The 25374-nt window shown below is 45.2% G+C and overlaps 1 protein-coding gene across 4 annotated transcripts in view; it reads left to right on the top strand.

Moving 5' to 3' along the window:
- ASTN2 (astrotactin 2) overlaps nt 1–12100 on the top strand; it is an 879885-nt gene extending 867785 nt beyond the window's left edge. For all 4 annotated transcript variants that reach the window (XM_045469026.1, XM_045469024.1, XM_045469025.1 and 1 more), the window contains one exon: nt 11277–12100. In XM_045469026.1, coding sequence (XP_045324982.1) covers nt 11277–11514 — 238 coding nt within the window. In that variant the 3' untranslated portion in view covers nt 11515–12100. The remainder of the gene's footprint in view (nt 1–11276) is intronic.
- The last annotated feature ends 13274 nt before the right edge of the window (nt 12101–25374 follow it).

Genomic DNA, 25374 nt, shown 5'->3' with positions numbered 1-25374 from the left:
GAGGAACTGAGAGAGTTTCCCTGTAGTTGAAGCAAAGTGTGTGACAGCAGGAGTGGGAAGGGATAAGAAGGGAGAGGTCAGCAGGGGCCAGTCCTGAATGCCCTTTAAGTAGGGTTAAAGAGTTTGGATTATCTCCCCAGGGTAATGAGAAGCTTTTCAAGTGTTTTTCAGAAGGGGGTGATATTAGCTGATCTTCAGGGAAGAAAGATGCCTCTGACTTGCTGTTGGAAACATGGAGAGGGGTCAAGACAGGAGGGAGGTAGTGAGGCTCTGGAGGCCGTTGTTATAATAATCCAGGGGAGACAGTGTGGTGTTCTGGGGCGGGGTGGTACTGGTGGCATTGGAGAGCATCACCTGACCTCCTGAAATACTTAGTTGGTAGCACTCTATGCTTTAAAAAGTTTTAAAATTACCCGGGTAAGCTGGGCAAAGTAGGGTATTCTCATGTTGTGGATGATAAGGAATTGGAGGCCCTGTGAGGTCAAGTGAACTGCCCATGGTTGCACAGAGTTTTATATGGAGGCTGATTCTGCCCTGAGCCCTTACCCTGAGCCCTTATAACACTTGAAATAACCCTCCAAGGATTTGAGACCCTCAAGGGAACAGATGAGAGCTGGGATCTCTCCCTGGAATAGACGTTATCTGCCCATTGGGTCCTGGACTATAACTTTCTCTCTTTCACATGAAAGGAAGTTTCTTTAGATAAAAGCTAAAAGAGAGTAGACAGGCAGAAGCCCAGAGCCTCAGATGAAAGCCACTGTGTGAGTCATCTGGGCTGCCATCTTGCCCATGGTCAGGGAAAGGCATCCCACTTTATTGGCCTTTCCCACAGGGCTCAGAGAGTTTGGGTGGAAGGTAAACCAGAGCTCCACTCCTGACTTTGTCTTTATGACCTTCTGGGATCCTTTATGGCCCTCAAGGACATAAATCTTCTGGAGAGGCTGCCTGGCCGCCCACAGAGGTAGGACAACCCACTTGGTAATGGGCTCTGATAACCCCCCTAACCTCCAGCCAACCGGTCACCAGTCACTGTCCACCAGCCCCCGTTGGTATCACCCAGTTTCCTCACTCTTCAGTATTTCTAGTCTCTGGAGGGAATATGAGATTCCTTTAACATCCCACACTGGCATGTCCACAGGAACCAAGATAGCTGCATCCTAATCTATCCTGACACTGCTAATGAACTCAGTGTACAACCTTGGGTTCTGGCTTTCTCTGGCTTTCAGTCTCCTCATCTATAAAATGGTCAGGATGAACTAGGGCAGTGGTACTCCTTCTTTTAAGCAGTAGAAAATTTTTTTCTAAACAGATCTTATGTAGACCCCCATGTCTCAACTAGAATGCTACTTCCTCAGAGAATCCTCTAAGATTTCTACATATCTTCTCAGTCACATGCTTATGTTTTAATTTTCTGCATCATACCTATTAGCTTTGGTATCTTATATTGCTTATGTGTTTACTCTTGTGTTATCTCTCTTCTGTACTACTATGGCAGCTTATGTGTGTTTAGCGATTCTTTATGTCCTACTCACTCTTGTAAGTGGGTGCTAAATTTACTTGTTAAATGATTGGATAATGTGTGGCTCAGATGGTTACACAGTTGTTCTGGTAGAAACTAGAGAGGGTGGTCTGGAGCTCCACCTGCTAGGTCTCCCTTTCAGACCCCCTTCCCCCAATCCCGAGGGACTCTTAAGTCTCTTTGAGCTATCAAAGATCTATAGGTCACAGTTGGTAACAACTAAATTCCATGAACCCTAAGGTCTCTCCAGCTCAAAAGTAGCAATAAAAAAATGCATTGTGCTTGAAAATATTAAGAGACCTGTGGAGACCACATTTCATTAATTTACTTATTCGTTGATTCACTTAATGTGCTTACTATGTACCAGGCTCTGTGCTATGGGCTGGAAATATATGAGTGAAGAAGACAGATCCTGCCTTAGAAGGAGCAGCATCTAGTGAGCAAAAGTCTGTAGGTAGTTGCAGTGAAGCATGTTACAAGAAGCATGCTGTAAAAAGGAGGGTGAGAAGCTGGTTTACTGCAGTGTTTCTCAAACTTTAATGGGCATGAGAATCCCGTGAAAGCCTTGTTAAAATTCAAATAGACTTAGTGGCTTAGGATGGGCCTGAGATTCTGCATTTCTAATAAGCTCTCAGGTGTGATGCCAGTGTTGCTCGTCCCAAAAGTACACTTTGAGTGACAGGGTTCTAGATGTGAACCTGGCACAGCTAACCCAGACCTGGACCTCAAACAAGAATCCTTGGAGAAGACAGTGAAGTCTGTGCTTAGCATCAAAGGAGTCCTCCCATGGATGCTTTCATCAGAAGGAACAACCAATGCAAAGATGAGTTGGGGGATGGTAATTAAGAGGATACACTTAAGAAGTATAATTCTCATTGGGACAGAGAGTTCAAGGTGAGAGGGGGGAAAAGAAAACAAGGCTGGTGAGTTCAGCAGAGGGCAGATCATGATGGCTCCTGTGAGCTCTGTCCAGGAGTGTGTTCTTTCCCCCAAAAAGCCAGGTAAACGTTTTAAACAGAGGAACAATTTGGGTAAATGTGCCATGACTCCGAAGGGTTCGCAAGTGTGCAGAGTATCAAAGTGTAAAGGAGAGAGAGAGAGAGCAAGACACTGCCCTGGAGCCAGGAGCCTTGGGTTCCTGTCCTAGGTTTGCCACCCACTAGCTGCGTGACCTTGGAAAACCTCCATTCCCATTCTGGACCTCGTTTGTAATGTAAAAGAGCCGGACTCCAAAGTCCCTTCCAGCTGGGAAGCGAAGAAACCAGAAAGCCCTCAAGGTCATAAAGACCAGAGAACAGGGACACCTTGACTGTCCTTTAGTCCAGCATGTCCTGTTTCTCAGGGACCTAGGTGGCCAGGGTGTTAAGAGCACCTCCCAGAACCACCGATACCATGGAATGAACTCTATCAGGAATCACCAAACCCCAAAATGTTCCATACTTCTCCTTAAAACTATAGTCATATACCCCCATAAAATTTGGTGACAAATTGGGCATCTCTTATCTCTGCCTAATAAATCTGTCAGGCCATTGTCCTCCAGAGCCTGGCTCCTGTGGCAGCCGTGGGTGCCACAAACAGCTACTCAGAGAAAACCTGCTGACACCCAGCTGGCCCAGCCATACGGTTTCTGTTAGACATCAGAAACTGAGCTCATAGGTGGCTAAGGACCAGAATTTGCTCCAATAGAATATACTTGACCACTCTTGGGCTTCTCGATGATCCTCTCAGCCACGTATGGCTGAAGTGACAGAATAGGAAGAAGAGAGAAAGCACCTGAAGGGATTTTGTTTCAGTGAATTGATCTTTCTGGACTCTAATGATATATTTACTGTCTCAGCCCCTCTTGCTTCCATGGCAGACATTGCTAATACATCACAGAAATCATTACAGACTTGGTTTAGCCTAGGATTTTTCTCAACATAGCAAGATAGGCCTGTCCTATCTGAGAAGAGTTGGCATATCCCATGAACCATGGTTGCTGCATCCATAGTGAAAATAAGCAAACTCGATGTCATTCTTTCAATTCAAGATTATATTAACCCTTTCCTTAGCTATCAGGGATTAAGTCTTTTGGAATTTCTAGGATATTTTGAACAAGAGCAAACTTAGGCTTCTAGGGCCATATTCCTATGATCTCACATGCACTTTTAATCTTTTTTGTTGTTGTTGCATATTTTGACATTTCTGAAATCAGGATGGACGGTGCACAATGGATGTGCACATTAAGTGTTATATTCTTTCTCCTTTTCTTGAAAGGCTATTATTAAATCAGTGGCATTTCTTCTAATTGAAGATGCTTCAGGGTGGATAAATACAAAACACAGGATGACCTTGAACAAGTGTTCTATGGATCAGTGTTCCCACTGGTGGTATAACAAGGTTGGCTGCTATTTTGTAGTCTGTTTCTGTTCCACACTGAAATCACTGGGTTGGTTGAGACTCTGTCATTCTTACCATCAGTTAAGGAATGAATTCTTGGGAAGGTCTTATGGTTTCTTGCGAGAGAATAAGGAGAAGACAAAACATAAATATTTTCACTCTTATAAATCACATTTCCAAGCTGATGTTGAAGATCTATATCAAGACAGCAGTATTGAGCTACTTGTTTTCTGTTTCGTGGGACTGGTCTGAGGCTAGATGCTGAAAGTAACCCCAGTGAACTACCGCAACGTCATGAAACCATGGTTTCATTGCTCAGATTCATCACACCAGCTACAAAAATATATGTGTATATACGCAGGTTTTCAAAATGGAAAGACCTTATTGTATTTTGTTCTAAAAGTAATTCTTGCTCATTCTGTAGCATCTACATGATGTGGATGTATATAAAGTGGAAAGTGAGAATTTTGCACTCTGAATCCCATAATCCCAACCCAGAGATAAAGTCATTAGCAGTGTGCACATACCTTTCTAGATATGACTTGGATAAGAAAATGAATAGGGATGCTGATACAGGCTTAAGGATATACCTGTGTCTACAACCAGAGCACAATTTTCACCAACTCTGCTATGTACAACAAATAGATACACCATGTTCTGCTGTCTCTTTATACTTAATAGGTCTTTTCTCTTGGATGCACATGTACTGTGTTATCTGGGTAGGCCCTTTAGCCATGCAATTATTTGAATGTACTATATGTTACTTGAGTCTTCTGTTAAATACCAACTAGGTTTCTTCCAAATGCTTTGCTGTTATAAACAACTCTGTATAAACATTTTGCCCACCTGGCCATATTATTTCCCTAGGTCCACATGGATGCTCAAATGCCATTCCATTCCTTTTATCAATTCCTGCTAGAGAATTTTGGATTTTGAAAGCTGAGTCCTGAGAATTTCCTCAGTTCAAGTCAGTTCGCTCTTATTAATTCCTTCTACATTGTCCAAGAAGCAGGTGGAAGATACTAGTTGAGCACTATTATGGGCTAGGTCATTTACATCTCATTTCATCTCCTAAACCGTTGATTCTGAAGATTAAGCAACAGGGAATCACTGGAATTAAGTAAATTGTTTAAGGTTACATAGCTAATAACTATGGTTAGCTAATAACTTAGTTATTAGCTAATAACTAAGGTTACATAGCTAATAACTGCCAGAGGCCAAATTCAAAATAAACTCAAAATGCAAACTTCAAACCAGCGTCCTGTCCATTATAACACATTGCATCCCAAGATATGTACACAACTAAGGCAGAATATATTATATATCTCAACAGAGAAATAAAAAGCTTCAGCAGCAAAGGGTAAAAGATGACTTATGATAGCTGGAAGTTCTGGAAGACTTCCTGAAGGTGAAATTTCAGCATGACTTTGAAGCAAGAACAGAACTTCAGCAAATGTGGTCCTCTTACGTCAGGAACTCTGTGCCTTGGCAGTTGTGTCACATCTATCGTGAAGTTCTCATCAGATGCCCACCAGATGGTATCTGTGAATCAACCCCTTGATTCTTGTCAGTAAAAACAAACAAGAACCACAAAAGTCTTCTCCACTTTCTACTACCATTAGAGTCTGCTATGGTCTGAATGTTGTATCCCCCCAAAATCCATAGATTCAAAAACTAATGTCCAAGGTGATAGTATTAAGAGATGGGATCTTTGGGAGTTGATTAGGTCGAGAGGTTGGATCCCTTAGGAATGGGATTAGTACTCATATAAAAAGAGGGACCAGAGATATTCTTTGCCCCTTCACCATGTGGAGGCACAGCAAGAAAGTACCATCTGTGGACCAGGAAGCTAGCCCTCACTAGCTACCGCACAGCACATGTCCTCAGTGCCATGATCCTGGATTTCCCAGCCTTCGGAACTGTGAGGATTAAATCTCCATTGTTTATAAACGACACAGTCTGTGGTATTTTGTTATAGCAGCCCAAACAGACCAAGACAGACTCCTCTCTAAAACTTACTTGATTTGATCATCTCTAGTGATATGGAGATATGGAAGGGTCCATTCTAGATTTCAAGGATTCTAGTTTTAAGTTTTTTATCATATTGAGTCAAAATTCACCTTCTGTTAATTTTGGAGCAATATCATTGATAACACTGGGGTGCCTTGCAACAGCTCTAGATGCTCTTCTCACACTCTGTTAGCCCTGGTCAAACCATATGACCAGCCCAAGCCTCACTTTTACCACCTAAAGACTGGGACTGAAGTATGAACTCTAAAATTGTGGTGAGGATTATATTTAATTTCAGGTTTTTTTTTTTCTTCCCACTAGTCTTCATTTATTAGAACAACATAACCGTTTGCCTGAATTCTCCCTTCAGAGGACACATTCCATTCCTGCTTTCCACACTTCCTCATTAAGACTTGCTTTTGAGACAAGCTTCAGCATCATGATCTGGCTACAGTTTGCACATGTCCCTCTTACCAGAAGTGACTGGGGTTCTCCAGATGTGGCCTGACCAGGGCAACATGAATGAAGTCATTCTTTCTCTTAATCTGCGCTATCCACTTTTGGAGGTTGTGTCCCGTTTTTGTGCAAGCACGTCATGCCCTCGACTCTCATTAAGCTTGAGGTCAGCTAACACAGAGACGTTTGAGCTCAACTAAAGGAGATAGGGAGGAGGGGGAGAGGCCAATAGGAACATTTCCCTACTGCCTCTTTTTCCCCCCTCCATTCCAGGGCCCCCTTAGAAATTAGGTCTGTATCCACTAACTGTGTCAACAGCTGATTGGGTAATGGTGCTGGGAATAGAATGGTCGGTCAAAGGTTCTATAGTTCCCGGAGAAGTGGCATTGGAACTCAGCCCCTGACTCCTCCACAAGCCATTCCTGTCTCAGCCTTGCCCGCTAATACAACCATAAATTAATGTGCACTGTCACTCCTTCACCTCTGGCTTCCTATCCCAGCAGGCCTGGGTCCCGTCTCCAATGAGGAAGATTTCATTTCCGGTATTTGAGAAAAGTGGTCATTCTGACCTACGATTCCCTCTCCAGGGAAAGCTTGGAGCATGCCTGGCCTTTGATTTATGGATCTCCATTGCCTACAAATTTATTACCCAGCTCTCTCACCTTTGGTCTCTCACTCCCCCTCCTCTTCTCCGGCCTTTGAGCACCTCCAACCCTTGTCTCCGTGGTGTCCCCTTCTGAGTTCTCCTGTGTTTGTTGGCTAAATGCAAGCCAAAGTCTGAGGCAGTGTGTGCTGTGGACAAAGAGCAGGGGATAGTTAAGTGAACTGGCACCAGTTTAGTGCCTATTGAGTACAAATTTCTGTGCTGGATGCCTACAGCAGTCATTCATTTCAGCCTAACAACAGCCCTACAAAATAAGCATCTCTAATCCCATTTTACAAATGAGGAAACAGACTTACAGAGAAGTGACTTACCCTAATGGTTTCTGAAGCCTGTGTCCTTTCTACTACAGTATGCTACTTTGAACCTTGGCTAACATTTACTGAGAGTAATCAAATTACTCAGCTCATCTCATTCCCCCCAGAACACTGTTATTACTCTCGTTTTACTGATGTGGTAACTAAGAGCACCATTGAAGAACTTCCTAATGATCCACATGCTGTTAAGTTATAGAGCTAGGATTTGACTCTGAGACTCCAGGCCCAGATATTTCAATTCAGCTCTGTACAACCAAGAGCTCTGGTTCTTGCTCTGCCTTTGTTACTAACTTAAGGTGTTCCTTTAGACCGAGTATTTTCTCACTCCAAACCTCAGTTTCCCCATCCATTCAAAAGGAGGCTTGGTTCATTGGAGTTCCAGAATTCTCCCTGAGGAAATGGCTGGGCCTTTGGAGACAAAGCCTTTGGACATGTTGAAGGGATTCCCCTTTCCAACCTCATTTTATATCCGTGCCTTGTTTTTGTGACTGTCTGAATCAGACAGTAACTCTCCATTGCCCCTAAAATATAACACTTCCCCAGGGCTTTGAAGAGTCTAGATGGTCTGAGATCTGAAAAACTGACTAGTCTCTTATCCATTCTTTGCACTAACCATTTCAAAGTTCTGGTTGTTCGTGCTCTTGGTAATCTAACTTTGGATGGGCTCTTTCCTCTGCCTCCCCATCTACCTTAAAAACCTGTCTCATCATTGAGGTCCTAGTGTAGTTGTTAAATCCCTTGGGAAGATTTCTGAGCCCCCAAACTAATGATTAGGTATCCACTTTATTCCTATTTCTGTCTGTCTCCTGCCACTGACTTGCAAAGGTGCCCAAGGCTTATACCAGTACAGAAACAGTGATGATGAGGGGCAATGGTGGGGGTGGTACTTTCTACCCTGTATCGGGGACTTACAATGTGCCAAACACATTTCTAAGGGTTTTGTGTGTATTAACTTCTGTAATCCTCGCTATAACTTTATGAGGTTGGCAAATGTCACTCCCTTGTTATAAATGAGGAAGCGGAAAGAGGACGCAGCTTTTTAAAAGCACAGAAAACACAAACCAGCACCCTTAAGTGTGATGATAGGAAACACTTGACTCCTAGATGTGTGCCCTACCTGGTTTCTTGCTGCCAGGCTTGTCCTTCCCCCAATTCGGTTCTCCTCAAGGCATCCAGGAACGTTTTTAAATAGTCCAGCTCTGAATCTGTTACTTGGCAGCTTGAAACCCTTTGATAACTCCCCTACTTGCCTTCCAGACTACCGATCTAGATAACACTTATTGAGGGCTTGTTATAGATTCATTAATGCTTTTTTTTTTTTAATGAGTCTTTGTGGTAGATAACAAACATTATTCCCATTTCATGGATAAGGAAATGGAGTCACACCTGGTTAAACAATTCCCTCAATATCAGAGCTAGTAGGTGGCTGAGCCAGGATTTGAACCTGAGCAGTCAGGCTCTAGAGCCTGAATGGTGTACCATTACTTGGTACAACCAACTCCCCAGTTCCTGAGTTCTAATGGCTGGCTCCTGCCACTTCACCAGTTTTCCCACTGTGTCCCCACTTACCACATGGCATTCCAACTGTAAATCCTCAGAAATTCAACGTAATCACTTATCTTTATGCCTTTCCCTATCCCTCCTGTTATGTCTTTGTCTTCTTTGACCCCTATTCATTTATGAGACTCAATACAAGTTACCCTTCTACTAGGAAGCCTTCTTGGATATCCCCAATCCTACCTAGGCACCTTCCTCTGCTTCCTCCCGGCCCCCGTGCCTCCTCCTATCATTCTCCTTTTTGTCATTGTCCATCTGTTGGTCTTTCACACTGAATAGGGAGCACTCTCATAAAATAAATGCTCAGTAAATGTGCAGTCAATAGCATTATCTCCTTTAACTTCACAACAGTGCCATTTTTCAAGTGAAGAAATGGGTTTAGAGACATTAAGTAAATTTCCCAAGGACACAGAGCTATTAAGGAACAGAGCAAGGACTCAAACCAGGAGAAGAGAGAAACGTACTCCTCAAGCTCTTCTTTGGCCTGCCAGGGGAGAGAGAGGTCTGTGGGCAGAGTGGCAACTCGAGTGTGATTATGAAGCTATGAATTCTTGGCACCTCAGGAAATATTCCACCCAAGTGGTGAACTATACAAAGAGGACTTTTTGAAAGGTACCTCATAAATTGTGCCCACAAAACATACACACGTAAGCCCGGCCCTTTTCCAGTCGCCATGCAGGTGCCTGACACAGTCTCCCACTTGTGGGGTATGTTGTCGTAAAATGCCCTCCCTCCTGGGGTCTCAGAGGGGCATGGAGAGGACAGCATGAGAGAGCTGTTCACTCAGCCCTTGGGTATCTTGAAGATGGTGGAACCTAGAGAAAACTGGATTCTACATGGAGATGGACACCTTGACAGTGACACTAGTCTATGGTGGGATCCGGGAAGAGGATGCCCCTTTTCCTCTCTCAGCCTCAGTTTTCACATCTTCAATAACAGTAGGTGAGACCAGGTCACTGGTTCCCAGTTGGGGTGATTCCCCCCGCCCTCACCTCCAAGAGGAGAATTTACAATGTCTATAGACAATTTCATTGCTAGGACTGGGGCAAAGGAGTGCAATTGGTACTTAATGGGCAGAGGCCCAGAGATTCTGCAAAACTTCCTACCAGACAGCCTCCACAAGAGCAAATTATCTGGCTCAAGTGTCAATAGTGCCATCATTGAGAGACCCAAGGATCTCAGAGATCCTCTCTAGCTTAATCTTCTATGCAGCCATCAGGCCTCCTCAATGATCCTCTTTCTGGTGCTGGATAAAGGACTCCAGATAAATTACTCATGATGATCACCACGGCACAGGGTGATTCTTGTTTAGACTAGTGTTCAGTATGACCCTGATCCCAAGATACTATCATAACAATTCTTGGTAATCGTAGGTATCATTTATTGGGAGCTTACTCTGTGCCAGGCTTTGGACCTTTCTCATGGTAAATCTTAACCATGAACTTGTGAAACTAAGACCATCCTCACTGTTTTAGAGATGACAAAAACGAGATCTAGAGAAATCTGATTTGGGAACTTAGCTATTAAGGCTTTGATAAAATATCTCCAAATTTCCTGCCTGTAAGAATAGGGTATGAGAGGGGCACCTGGGTGGCTCAGTCAGTTAAGCATCTGACTCGATCTCGGCTCAGGTCATGATCTCATGGTTCATGAGTTCGAGCCCTGTGTCAGGCTCTGTGCCAGCGCAGAGCCTGCTTATGATTCTCTCTCTCTCCCTCTCTCTCTCTGCATGCTCTCTTTCTCTTTCAAAAAGAAAAAAAAAGAGTATCAGAGAATAGAGAAACACAAAAGCAGAAGTTAGAGAGGGACTTCATGGGTATCAGGCCTAGATTCGAATGCCCAGCCCCAACAGTCAACTTGATGTTTGACCTTGGTCATGCAATGTCATTTCTCTGAGCTGTGGGCTCTACTCCCATTCTGTGTGAGTGGAAAGAACAGTATGTTCAGGGCTGTTGTGAAGATTAAATAAAACTGTTAAATGTATGCAAAGCACTTACTCTGTGCCTAGCATGGCTAGTGTCAATAAATTTTAGTTGTGATTGTGGTTTCTGTGTATGATTATTATAATAATTTCTCCTTGGTCAGAGCCCTAAGGCTGGTGACTTCATAACTCCTGGGACTCTCTTTTCTTGGAAATGAAAATGCTGGATCAAAGGTTCTATGTCACTTTCATTCTTTACACATTGCACAGTTGAAGAGGACAGATTCTGAGGTGATTTTCAAATGGGTGTTTGAAATATCACACTCAGGCCAGGAATGGTTAGGAGGTTGTTGGGACAGGAAGTCCTCATTTCTCTTGTCGACCTTTATTCACCGTCAAAGGCTTAAGCTTTGATCTGGGCTTCATTCTTCATCACTGTCTCGTCCTGCCTTTCAGGAAGGCCCACCTGATCCTGCGGCGACTGGAGAGGGTGAGCGGTCACTGCTCCAGCCTCCTGCGAAGCGCCTACATCCAGAGCCGTGTGGACACCGTGCCCTACCTTTTCTGCCGCAGCGAGGAGGTCCGGCCTGCGGGTATGGTGTGGTACAGCATCCTCAAGGACACCAAAATCACATGCGAGGAGAAGATGGTGTCCATGGCCCGAAACACGTATGGGGAGTCCAAGGGCCGGTGAGGGAGGGTACTGCCCTCCATGAGCACAGAGACTCTCCATGGGTGGGGGAGCCCTACTCTCGTGGATCCTGGGGCCTGGGGGGGGCTGGGGGACAGCTGAGGATGGGCCTGGCAGATGAGGCTTGCCAGCGAGGCCAAAGCAAACTCTTTCTCTTGTGGATAGCCGACAGAGAACTTTGTAACTGCTGGAATTATCCGTTTTTTTTTCTCTTTTATTTTTTCTAAGATATTATTTGACTATCCAAGTCTCTCCTTTTTAAACATTTTCTTATGGATGGCGGTCAGTCCCGGGGGAGGGGCTTTCAGGTGGAGACCAAGCGGCCTTTGCTCTTCTTCCTTCCTCCTGCCACACTCAGCTTCCTTCCCACAGTGGGCCCTGGAGGAGACCCATGGAGAGACAATCTGACCTCTTCAGCATCAGGAAGGAGGCCCCGAGGATTGTTGCAGTGAGGAAGCTTGGGTCTTTATGGCTTTTCATTTTCCAGACACTACTGGGTTTGCAGGATCCCTGCCTCTTCCTGCTGCCTGTGGGCCTGGACAGAGTCCCTGCAGCACTTTCCATGGATTAAAAATTCTTATTGTCTCTCTTTCTGCTTGGGTAGTGTTTCTTGCCCCTGGGGGACCTCTGTGTATTCACTCAACAGATATCTATTGATTACCTACTATATGCCAGGCACTGGGCGTGCAACGGAAGAGTGAGAAGCTCCCTGCTCTTGGACCGTACAGTCCCTTGGAGATTATAGAGAGGTGGGTCAGTGATTTCAGGCTGCAGTAGGGGGTTCTTAACTCATTGCTGGGTCATGAGACAAACTAGTGCTTCAAGGAAGCACTAAATCCCAAAGGACAGGAGGGGTAAACCAAAGAGAGTGGGGAGGAATGAGATGGGCCACCAGGAACATTGAAAACCCAGAGATAAGAGAAAACGGAAAACAAATTCCGGGGCTGAAAGCACTTCCCATGAGAATAAAGACCCAAATAGCCAGAGGGCAAGCTGGGGCTAGGCAGAGTGTTGGGAGCTTTGGACAAAAAGTTGGACCATATTTGAAGTAACTGAGAGGTACCAAAGAATGTTAACAAAGTGAAATACCAAGGTTGCTCTTTAAGAAAAACTGTTTTGGCTGCAGAAGTGGAAATGGGGCCAGAGAGAAGGCCCCAAAGAGGGTGGCTATTGTTATTTTCCAGGCAAGAAACAATGGCAGTTTGGATCTTGAGGTCATGGGGAGACATTCTGCCATTGTTTTATTTATTTATTTATTTATTTATTTATTTATTTATTTATTTTTAAGTTAATTTTGAGATAGAGAGAGCTCACTAGTGGGAGAGAGGCAGAGACGATCCCACGCAGGCTCCCTGTTGCCAGCGTGGAACCCGACGTGGGGCTTGAACTCGCAAACCATGAGATCACGACCTGAGCCGAAGTTGTACGCTTAACCATCTGAGCCACCCAGGCACCCCATTTTTTTAAGTGTTTATTTATTTTTGAGAGAGAGAAAGACACGGCACGAGTGGGAGAGGGGCCAAGAGAGAGGGAGACACAGAATCCAAAGCAGGCTCCAGGCTCTGAGCTGTCAGCACAGAGCCCAACATGGGGCTCAAACCCAAGAACTGTGAGATCCTAACCAAAGCCTGAGTCAGGGGATACTTAATTACCAACTGAGCCACCCAGGCACCCCTGGAGTCTCCTTTTAAAAAGCAAATGAACTGCTTCCAGCGTGTTACCTGGGAGGGTAGAGTACAAAGAGGCCTTATAGAATCTTAACTTTCTGGTAAAAGCTCACAGGAGCTAGCTCTGCAGAAGAAGTAAGCATGTGGTCAGGTATCTCATTATGCAAGGATGACACCTGTTCAAGAGAGGAGAGTAAGGCACTGTGGGAATTCAGAGAGGTGTAAAATATAAGCAGTTGAAAATATGCCTACTTCTCAGTTTTGTTGAGTGCCTGTGAGGTCAACAGTCCCCTTCCTGAAAACCTACATACTGAGTCCCCCGCAACCACTCCGCCTCAACTCTACTACACATGGGGAAACAAAGCACAGAGAGACTCTTCCAGACAACTCAGTGCCTAGAGGTCTGCTGAGATTCTAGCAATCTAAGCTCAAGGATACTCTTTCAAGAAGTTTCATTATTACTGGATTTACGTTTCTGCAAGTATGTAGGTGGAGTTTAGATGAATCAATTTCTCCTGCAGTGTTGCCGACTCCTCCTCCTAGGCATAATATTTTCAGAGAGGAACCAACATGTTAAAAAAAAAAAAAGAAGAAGAAAAGAAAAGTCATAGTTGCATTCATTGAACACTTGCTTGCCTTTGTCTGTGGCCTTATCTTAGTTTTGGTGTAATAGGATACTGGTATAAACAACACCGATTTGTTTCTCATAGTTCTGGCACTGGGAAGTCCAAGATCAAGGTGCTGGCAGATTCAGTGTCTGGTGAGAATCTCCTGGTTCATAAACAGCTATCTTTTTGCTGTGTCCTCACAGGCCAGATGGGAAGAGGGAGCTCCCTGGGGTCTCTTTCATAAAAGCACTAATCCCATTCAAGAGGCTCCACCCTCAAGACCTAATCACCTCCCAGAGGCCCCATCTCCTAATACCATCACCCTGGGGATTAGGTTTCAACATAGGAATTTCAGGAGGACACAAATATTCAGTGTATAACATTACCACATGCCAAGCCCTGTTCTAAATTCCTCTCGTGTATGCCCTTTCCTAAAACCTAGGTCCCCAGCCTTTGCTGAGTCACCCCATTATCATAGCTTTCCATTGTCTTGACCCAACCCAAAGGAAAAATTAGCCCAACAGTTGCAGAAACTCCCCAGTGTGCTGAGACCATGGTGTGAGCCTAATTAAGTTGAATCTGTCTCTGTCGCCATTCACTAGCTATTACCTTGGGTAAGTAATTTGCCGTCAGAACCTCTGTTTCCTCATCAACAAAATGGGGTTAGTAATAGTCCCACCTTGTGAGGTTATTATGAGGCTTGACCAAGAGAGTAACTGTAATGTATTCAGTACAATGTATAGTAGGGTCATTTCTTCTTTTATTAGATTATATGCACAACTCTTTGAATCTTGGAGAGAGAAGTAGGAAGCTTTGTTTGGGAGAGGCCTAAGGAATTCTGATTAAGAGAAGGAATTTTAAAAAAGAGAGAGAAGGGATTAATGATTAGCAGTCCTGTGCGATGTGTGAACTGTAAAGAGTATCAAAAGTTTAACTCAGGGTAAAGCAGCTGTGATGGCAGAACCCAACACAGTGCAAAAGCTGCAAAGAGAGGTGTGTGGCTTCTCTGAGGCCTTCACAGACAGCTGTGGCCTCTGGATAGCTGCCTGGTTGGCCGAAGCTGGCTGACCCCTGAATGTGCCATCACATATGTGTGATGCCACCACAATATGTGCTACCAGCCTGTCCCCAGCTCATTCTGCTGCTCGTGCCCTCTCTAGTTTTAAACCCCTTTTCCTGGCACTGTGGAGCCTTGCTGCTCCTCGCAGCCCCCATCAGGCTCTCCGGAGGGTGATTCCAGAAGCTTGGAGAGACAGGTGTGTGTCTGTGTGTTGCCATGGCGGGAAAGTTAGTTGGACCAATGTCTGTTAAGATGTTTCATTAGGGAAAAAAAAAGAAAAAGAAAAGAAAAATTCTTGAAGTGCACCTGAGGCTGCTGGGTTCGGTGCCCTGGCCTCCACACAGTCAGATGATTCATGTGCTGCCATGGAAAATGCCCAGGGAGCTCACCTCCCACTGTGCTGGCAATGTGGGACTTTTCATATGGTGTCCTCCATTGAATAAAGAAGGTGTGTATCAGAGGTGCACAGGGAATCACCCCTAGATGACTTTCTCCTCCTGTATGGTTGAGGAATTACTTCCCTAGGCAGGCTTCATGACAAAGAGGAGGGGACTGCATAGACAAACGCTGGTAACTACTATTTCGAGAGTGCCCATCACATCAGTGACTACACACTTACCTCACTTAACCGCATGCAAAAGAACCATGTTACTGCCATTTTCCAGTTAAAGAAATTGAGGTTTAAACCACTTGAATAACCTGTTCCAAATTCTGTAGTTGGTTATGATCTTGAGATATTGACATCTAAACTTGGACAGACTAAGTAATTCAAACCAGTGATAACTGTGCTTCCTACAACAAATGGATGGTGCCCCTCTTCCCCATCCTAAGTCAAAAGCTAAATCCCTCTACCTTCCAGCCAATGTCTGAGGACTGATTTCCAGGTTTAGAGTGCTGCGATGAACACGACCCCAAAGTCTGCCTTTAAGAAACTCTTGGAACTTAGCTAACTAAAGGTAGTGTGATAAAATCAGACACTTTGGAGTCAAGCCAATCTGGGTTTAAATATTGGTGGTACAATTTTCAGCGAGGAGGGGTTGGTCCTTGAGAGAAATTTATAAGTCACACTCAATAGGTCTTGCTAATTAAGAGGCTCAAGCTAGCTGACATTAACCTCTCTAAGCCTCACTTTCTTCATCTATGAAGGGGATAAATACATTGCCTCAAAGAACTGTTGGGAAGATTATATTAGCTAATGTACGTAAAGCCATTAGGCGCTTGAAAACAAAAACTCTCAGTAAATAGTTATTACAGCAGCTTATGTAGGTGAGAAAAGGATAGACAAGATTAACTCTGCCAAGGAAAGGCAGGCATCAGGAGAGCCTTCACAGTCAAAGGATGTGTGAGAGTTCAGTGAGGAGAGCAGTAGAGGAACAGCCCTATGGATAGAGAGATCAACATATCTATGAAAGAGTACGCCATATTTGAGACACGGTGAGAAACTGCTATGGACTGAAAGATGGGGGCTGTTTGGAGAGGTTGGCAGAGCTGAACACCTTGGCCATTGGAAGGCACTGGATTGAAAGCAGGGTGTGACATAGGCAGACAAGCATTTTGGAAAAACCCCTCTGGCTGCAGAGTAGGAAAGTAGAGAGAAGGGAAGGAGCCAAAGGCACAGAGACTAGGTAAGGTCGGGTAGAGTAAAATAGGTTGGGATGGGCTGGGGTAGGAGAATAGATAAATGTTTAGAGGAAGATGAGGTTGCCTGAGCTGGGGTCGTTGCGATAGTGAGGCTGGATCTGGGCAGTATTAAGGAACTTGACTCAGCAGGACTTGCTAACTAAGAGGTCTGGGAACTTGGGTCTTCCCAGTCCCCTCTGGTGTCGAGTATTAGAGCAGGAAGAACATGGAGCCTGAAGTGGGTGATAAATCCACTTGGGCTCAATGGATAGTGCATGGATGAGGCATAATTTGTATCATGCAGATACAGTAAGCAGAATTTAAGAAAAAATACCATTAGGTTTAGGTGGAAACCATGCATGGACCTATGTGTAACTGCATGAATGTGCTGACTTCCAAATGCAAGTATGTGAACCATAGTGAGGGGCTGTGTAAAGCCAGTGTAGATGTTTTGGGAAAAGTTTGTAAACTTAAGAGTGCTAGGTTCTCCCTCTTCATCATCTCCTTCCCCTTCTCCTCTTCCCTTTCTCCTCTTCCTCCTCCCCGTTTTTCTCAGTTCCAGTCTAACCTTTATGGAAGAGTGGTTGGGTGGCCTTTAGCAAGCCATTCACCCTCTGTGGGCCTCAGGTTCTCCATATGCCCCCACCACACTGGGGAAGATGTGCCATGGGCATGAGGGATTATATTAGATAATAACTTATGTACAAAGAACACTTTTTGCTTCTCTGTCCTTTTTACCTTCACTGCCTTCTGTTGAGGTTAACGATGGGACAATGGATGGCTCCATTTGGCCAGTCTAGAGAAGGTTAAGGTCCCAAAAAGTCTGGAGCAGAGTCTGGATCCCCATCCAACTCTCCTGGCCTAGAGACAACTGAGATCCCTCTCATGGTCATACAAGACACTAGTGGTTAAGGGCCCAACAACCTTGGGCGAATGACAACCTCTGCATGCCTTGGTGTCCTCCTCTGCCGATTAGGGGAAATAATAGCAGCCCTCATAAGATTTTAGTGAGGATGGGTCGACATATGTCAGATACCTAGAATAGTACCCACGGTGTAACAAGTACTATATAAGTGTTAGTTGTCACTGTCATTCTTGTACTCAGCACCATACTTTATTGACAGCCACACTGAAAAATCTCAAAAAATTTCCTCTCACACCTTTCCTCTCAGCCTTTGCATGTGCTATTTTGTTTTCTGGTAATGCCCTTCCAGTTAAAATGTCTGTCACTGCCTCCCTAAGACCTTTTGCCTCTCCCAGAAGAAGTTGGTCTGATGGTGAAGACTTCCCCACCTCCATTCCAGCATTTTCCTCACTCAGTGTCACTGTGCCCCATAAGACTATGAGCAACGCAAGAGCACGGTCTGGGTAGGATTTTGTTTGTACCCTGCTGTCTTGCACTGGACCTAGCTCATGAATAGCATCCAGCAAGATTGACCTTGATGCCTGGAATGAGGGAGCCCTGAGGGAGGATCCTAGGAAGCATATGAAATACCCAGAATCCCTTGAGAGCAGTGACCCTTCCAATTTGCAATCAATGCAGCATATGAGGGTTTGGAAAGAGGGCAGCTGCCAAACAGAACCCACAAGCTCTGTGGGGGTGAGCTTTTTAATAATTGGCCTCTGCCCATCAAACTGCAAGACCCTGAAAGGCACTGTCTGTCTCCCTTTGGAAACTTCGCTACATGTGTTTGTACATGCTATAGCTGCTCTGTTTTCCTATTTTACAGGAGTTGGCAGCAGGGGCATTCAAGGGGCCATAGTTGTGCTCTGTTGGTGGGGTTATGGGGGGAGAGAAAGAAGAAAAAAGAAAAGGAAGGAAGGGAAAGAGGAAGGGCGGGGGCGGGGGAGGAAGAAAGGAGATCAAGGAAGGAAAAGAGAAAAGAAAAGGAAAAAAGACAAGGGGGCATGGGGTGGGGAGGTTGTGAGTTCACGTAGCAGCAAATGCCCCAGATGGGAAGCTAAGAACTCATATCCTGCCCCCAGCTCTGACACTAACAGGCCGTGGGAACCTTAGGCTGGGCTCTCCTCAGTCTTACCCTCAGGGTCTTTTCAAAAACAGATTGGTGGCACTAGGACTTCTTGGAAAAATCCTTCAGCTCTAAACTCTAATATTCCAGGATTCTCAAGCCCTCAGGGCCCACAACTGGAAATGGAGGGAGTAAAGAAGCAGTCCTCTATGTTGAGTATGTTGATGTTGACCCAGAAGACTCTCAGAGGAGAAGTATTGCCTATGTTAGGGAAGCTGTTCTAAACATATCTCCCCCAAATTCAGTTTAGGGGCTCCTCCTTTTGTTTCTTACAATCCCCATACATCTGTGATGCTTCTACCTAGCCCAAGGAGTTCTAATCATCCCTTCAGGTTTCTGTTTTCCCTTAAGATGTCACCTCCTTGGTATGGCCATGTTTTATGTCTCTCATGCCCAGGTCAGGCTGAAGCGTATGTTGGGTGCTCAGCAAATGTGTGCTGATTTGAGTTTTCTAGGACAGGGTTCATGAAGTCTTTCTTGGACAGACTTTGTACTTTGTAGATGAAGAAACTGAGGCTGGGTTTGTGTTGACACAGGGTATCCATGCCAGAGCAGGACTTTGGGCATCTCTCTTCTGACACCCAGAGAAATCCCCTCCGGGCTTTGCGAAGCGGTCCATTCATAGGGTGGTTGAGGAACCCTGGGGGGCCGAGGGGGCCATCTGTGAAGGAACTGGGGAAGACTGTTCAAATGTAAGACCTCGGTATTCTGCCCTTGGTCAGAGAGGCTCCTTTCTTGGAGATTCAGATTAGAATGGCCAGTTATAATAATAATAAGAGGAATACTTACCATTTGTTGCGCATTTCCCTTGGCCAGGGTCTATGCCAAGCGGGGTTATTTGTAGTATCTCACTTAGGTGTCACTCATATCCCGTAATCCAGCTGTTGGCATCGCCAGTTCACAGAACACGTCCTGTGGCACAGGGAGGGCAGGTGACGCTCCCGGAGTGGTGCCATCAGTAAGGGGCTGGGATGGAGTTCTAATTTAAGACGTGGTGACTCTGCAGCTCTGTTCTCATAATCACTCCAGCCCATTTCTGATTCTTTTTGTAATGTTTATTTATTTTTGAGAGAGAGAAGGAGAGTGTGAGTAGGGGTGGGGCAGAGAGAGGGAGGCAGAAGATCCAAAGCAGGCTCTGCGTTGACAGCAGAGAGCCGGGATCTGGGGCTCGAATTCACCAACTGTGAGATCATGACATGAGCCAAAGTCAGACGCTTAACCAAATGAGGTCCCCAGGCACCCCTACCCACTCCAAAGCATTTCTAAAATCCCCCCATTTTAGAAATGAGAAGACTGAGGGCCAGGAAGGAAAAAGTACCTATCCAAAGTTATTCAGCTGGCAGAACCAAGAGTAGAATATTCCCTGATTTTTATCTCTGGTGCTTTCCTGACCCCTTGGCAACCCCCAAGCCCATCCCCTTTCCAGACGTCTGCGCAGGTAGGGAGGAGCAGGGAAGAAAGCCTTAACCTCTGCTCAAGAAGCAAGGCCAGTTCCAAGTCTGGCCAGCTTCCCCAGGAGGTTTTTGTAGTACAAATACCAGCATGGTTGCAGTTCACTAGGTTTTACGATCAGAGATGACGTAGTTTCTTCACTCACTTGTAGGCAAGCTATTCTATTCCACAGTCCATGAACAGCCTTCTTGGGGCAGAGCGAGAGGCATGTGTGTAAGAGGGGCTGTTTACAGGAATCAGCAAGGCTGGCCTTGCCCTATCAGAATGTAAAAACATGACTGATTGGCTGTGTGGCTTATAGGCAAATTTCTTCCCCTCTTTGGATCTTGATCTCCCATGCAATATAATTTGGAGAATGGGATGGAAACCCATGGAGAAATGTGAATGACCTGGGAGCTTGGGGGGAAGTACAGATTTCTGGCCCCGCTTGTTGAGACTCCAGTTGAATAAGTATTAGGAGAGACCTGGGAATCTACATGTTTCCTAGGGACTTTGATGTTTGCCTGGTTTAAGGACGACACACCTAGATGATTTCCAAGAACATTTCCAATTAGAGAAGAGAGAGGTTGTGAGTTTACATGGAGAATCCACTGAGATTCAATCTCATCTTCAGATATTGTCATAGTAAACATGCAGCTAGAGGCAGGGACTCCTTTTTGGGGTTCAAGAATGCAAGGTGGAGACAAAGGATTTCCCAGCGGGGGCAGATTTGTCTCCATGTAAAGGGCTGGTTTTTAGAGGGCTCTTTTTTGTATGTGAAGCGGTGAGCTTTCCATCACTAAAGAGGTGCAAGCTGACAGGCAACCAGGTTGAGGTTCAGATCCATGTGGCAAGGAACAAAATAGCTACAGAAAGACCTGTTAAGGGATAGATTGATTCTGAGGAATGAATATTGGCCTTTGGAGTCCGACAAACTTGGGTTTAAATTTCAGCTTCCCCAAACATGGGAACTTTACAGACCTGGAATCCATTTTCCTACCAGGAAAACAGGAATTACAAGTTTCATCTGCTTCACTGGGACATTCATTGTAGGGAAAGCATTATCAGTAAGTAAGAAAGGGGCTAGCATATTATCAATAAATAAGAAAGCAGGTGCTCAAGAAAGGCTTGCGTTTTTAGTTTTCACTCGATCATTCCTTTTAGCATCACAATTAATTCCAAGAAAACCGAACTTCCGGGAGGAAGCTTCTCACCCAGCCATGTGTCCCATTACATAAGACACTGGCCTGTGTTACAAACAAAATCAACAAAGAAAAACAGAGCAAAGGATGAATATTGGGCAGCAGAGGTTTCTGAGGTTGGCTGGGGGATGGGGCATGCATGGGCCACAGATGAGAATTCTCCACCCTTCCTTTTAAGTCTTCCCGTGAAACTTGCAGTTGGGGATGGGCCAAGCTCAGAGCCCTCTCAGAACATCTGCAATTGGGTTACTGGTATTTGGACTTGTTTAATCTATTTGTCCCGGTATCAGTGGGGTACGTAATAGTCACGGAACATGCTGCAGCCCTTGACACTGGGCAAGAACAACACACTACTTCTAAGCAGCAGTAACACACGTAGGGGTGACACCAGACTCCGTAGCTTCCTTCATTGTCCCAACCACTCCCCAGTGCAATCTCAAGTTTAAGCATCACCATACTGTGCCCCTGCTCATACCTGGTTGTTTTTTGATCTCATGCCTTATACCCAAGTAATGCCAAGCTGCTTGAAATTCCCTGCCCATTCCTTATTTTTCTAGACCTCCATAACTTTGCTCACCCAGCTTCCATGATCATGCACACTTTTGCCACCCTTTTTCTTCTGCCTATCGCTGTTTGGCGGTTGCAATGTCTTTTTTGGCTGCTCAGCAGCAGTGCAGTTACTCCTCAGCAACACCCTAAATGTTTTGCAGGGAGAAGGGGGGGTAAACCACCTCTGCCCCACTGGGTATGGCCTTGGTGGAGCTTAAATCAGACCATTATATTCTCCCACTGAAGATCATTCCTCTCCTTACCTAGGCAGGTGACCTGCATGTACCAGCTACAGCCTCTCTCCCAGGACTCTGAGTCTTAAGCAGAGTGATACTAGAGAGGAACAGTTGGAGTTTGGAGAAACTGGGTGCGATTTTTTTTAATACTTATTTTTGAGAAAGACAGAGTGAATGAGAGAGAGAATGTAAGTGGGGTAGGAGCAGAGAGTGAGAGAGGTAGACACAGAATCTGAAGCAGGCTCCAGGCTCTGAGCTGTCAGCACAGAGCATGATGTGGGACTTGAACCCATGAACCGCAAGATCATGACATGAGCAGAAGTTGGACACTTAACTGACTGAGCCACTCAGGCATCCCAAAGCTGGGTGCAATTTTTGAACTCTTCTTGCTACTGAACCCCTGAAACTGCCTGGCTTTCTGACTCTTTCAAGTCTAATTTTTCAGCCTTCCCTCACAGAAGACTGTGGACCATGCTCCCCCAAATGCTTGCCATGAGTTCTCTTTGAGCCAAATTCTGTGGTTGCTGCTTGCAACTATGAACCCTGGTGCATCTATTCACCCATGATCCATGAGTGTTTTCTTTGGGAAGTCTTCTTTGAACTCTCAAATGTAGGGCTCACTGATTTGTGATATTGCCATGAAAGACTTTGGATATGTTTGGTTCTGTGCTCCGGTCAAGCAGTACAAAAGCTGGGTACCTGTCCCCTCCTCTGAGATCCCCAAGTGCCAGGGATCACTTCTATGTCAGCCCTGTCATAGCGTGTCAGAAAGTTCTGGGTTTTATGACTGTCTCCAACAACAGTGCAGTGTTTTCAATTCACCTCTGGGGCCCAGCATGGTGCCTGGTGCCGAATAAATGTGTATTGAACTGAATTGACTTGCTTTTGGGGATTCCTTGCAAAACAGTCTCAGCCTTAACTCCAAAAGTGCTTTGTGAACTACGCTGGACAGTATTGTGTTTGGGAAAGCAAAGAGGAAAAATGGCTGAGAAAAAAATCGCAATGGATGTGTATTTTGATTCAATGAAACATTCTTTTGCTGTTGGCCTACTTCCAAAAAAGAAAGGAAAGAAAGAAAGAAAGAAAGAAAGAAAGAAAGAAAGAAAGAAAGAAAGAAAGGAAGGAAAAGAAAAAAGAAATCACATCCTAGCAGTAGCCATGACCCACCAAGGGCTTTGGTGACTGAATGGAAAGATTTCATCTAGGGGTGCTTGTCAAAACCCCAGTGGAAGAGAGTCCCATTCCTTCCCTCTCTCCACACCCTTGCCTCTTCCCATAAGAAGCCTTAATGGACCCTCTGTGCATCCTTGACATGATGGAAACTGGAGAGAGAACAGAAGAATCTCTTGCTCCAACTGTGGAACGGGCAAGCTGCGCCCTCCCCCCCCCCCCCCCCCCACCGCCCGGATGGGAGAAGGGGCTGCGTGAGGGAAGGAAGTTGAGCAGGAGGGGGAAGGGCAGCAGGGGTTGAGATGATGGAATGCCAGGCCTCCAGATGTCTGTGCCTTGCAGATGTGTCAGCAATGTCTTGGCCCACACATCTGGGAGCTAATCATCACCCTGGATCACATCTGTAGAGCACTCTACAGGTCATGGAGTCCTCCCACTGATGTCTCTAGTCAGATTCCCACAGCAAAGTGGACAGAGCAGATACCATTAGCCCCCTTTGACCAACGAGGCTCCTAAAGGCGTCACATACCCTCCCTTAGGTTGTGATAACAAGAGCGATGAAGATAATGATGTAGCCGATGCTTATAAAACACTTGCTATGGGCCAGGCACTGCTCTGTGCATTTTGCATCTATAGTATCGGTTGTTGAATCTACATGGCATTTCTCCAAGATGGGTGTTTTTCTGCCTACTTTACAGACACGGGGCATGATTCGCAGGAGGGTCTAGCAGCTTTCCTAAGATCACACAGAGAGCAGGTACAGAGCCAGCATTCCAATCCAGGCAGTTTGCTTCCCAAATCTGTGTCCTCACCTATTATTTCTTGCCTGCCTGCCTGTCAAGGCTGGGAGGGGAAAGGGGTCTGACTCCTAATAGCACTGCTTGTAGTGTTATGTGAAGCTAAAAGTGTGATTCTGGTAGGATACATCCCTTCACTTAGACATGAGCTGCGTGGCTCCAGCACGCCTGGCACTGGCTTGGACAGTGGGGACACAGTTGAAGGAAAGTGGATTTCCCATCCCATTCCAACTGGTTGTAAGTGACTTGAGCATGGTGACCATTCTGTCTCTAGCTCCTAATGGCACATTTGGGGCACACTCAATAAATACGTGTTGAATGAGTAAGCTGTCCTTGCCCTTGAGTTGTTTGCGGTCTAAAGAAGAAAGACTTACAGGTAGGTATATATTCATTTCTGTTACATATTCTGGAATTATAATTACATATTATGTATGTTACAGTGTTGAGAGCCACAGTGTGGTCTGGACATGGAATGGATGAGCATGAGTGAGGGAGGTTTCCCGGCACTGGCTGTAGTTAAGCACATCTGAAACAGGTATTATAGGAGGAGTACCATCAGATAATGCTGGACAGGTAAGCAGTGACCTGTGCTGAAGAGTTGAACATTGTCTTATAGGACAGAGATCAGCAAACTTTTTTCTTGAAAGAGTCATAGAGTAAATATTTTAGGCTTTGTGGACCATATGGTCTCTGCTGCAACTGTTCACTTCTGCTTCACAAAAGCAGCTATAAATCGTGTGTCAATGAATGAACCTAGCTGTATTCCAGTAAACTTTTATTTACCAGAGCAGATGGCGGGCCAGATTTGGCCTGTGGGCTATTGTTTGCCAGTTCCTGCTATAGGGTGTTGGGTGACATTGATGCGGTACAATCGGATTAGATCTCCCTCCTTCCTTCATAAATATTTATTGAGCACCTACTGTATGCCCTATATAGTAGCAGTTTCTTCACTCTTGCTGCTTATAGTCCAGAGGGGCAGAAAGGGTCCGTTATAGCAGTGTGACAAGTGCCATGATGGATGAAAACAAATGGGGTCATGAGGTCACAGAGATCCAAATTTGATAGGCTGACCACATGCCACACTATATCAAAGAAGTAATATCTGAACTCTGGCACAAAGCTGAGTAAGAGTAAATTAAGTGAAAAAAACTGACATAGATGAAGGCTTAAAAGGAATTCAGCTTACCTGGAGCCTAGACCGTGGTTAGAAGGGTGACAGGAACTGAGGCCGAACACCCGACAGAAATATGGTGGGAGGGGGCGCCTGGTGGCTCCATCAGTTAAGCGTCTGACTCTTGATTTCGGCTCAGGTCATGTTCATGGGATTGAGCCCCGCATCAGGCTGTGCACTGACAGCATGGAGCCTGCTTGGGATTCTTTCTCTCCCTCTCCCTTACTCATGTTCACTTGCTTGCTCACTCTCTCAAAAAAATAAACTTCTAAAAAACGTTTAAAAATACAGTGTGAGTCACATGTAATTTTAAATTTTCTGG

Source organism: Leopardus geoffroyi, chromosome D4 (genome assembly GCF_018350155.1).
Source record: "Leopardus geoffroyi isolate Oge1 chromosome D4, O.geoffroyi_Oge1_pat1.0, whole genome shotgun sequence".
In the NCBI taxonomy this organism is placed as follows: domain Eukaryota; kingdom Metazoa; phylum Chordata; class Mammalia; order Carnivora; family Felidae; genus Leopardus; species Leopardus geoffroyi.
The sequence above is the reverse complement of the archived record's forward strand: the minus strand, read 5'-3'. Positions and strand labels throughout refer to the sequence as shown.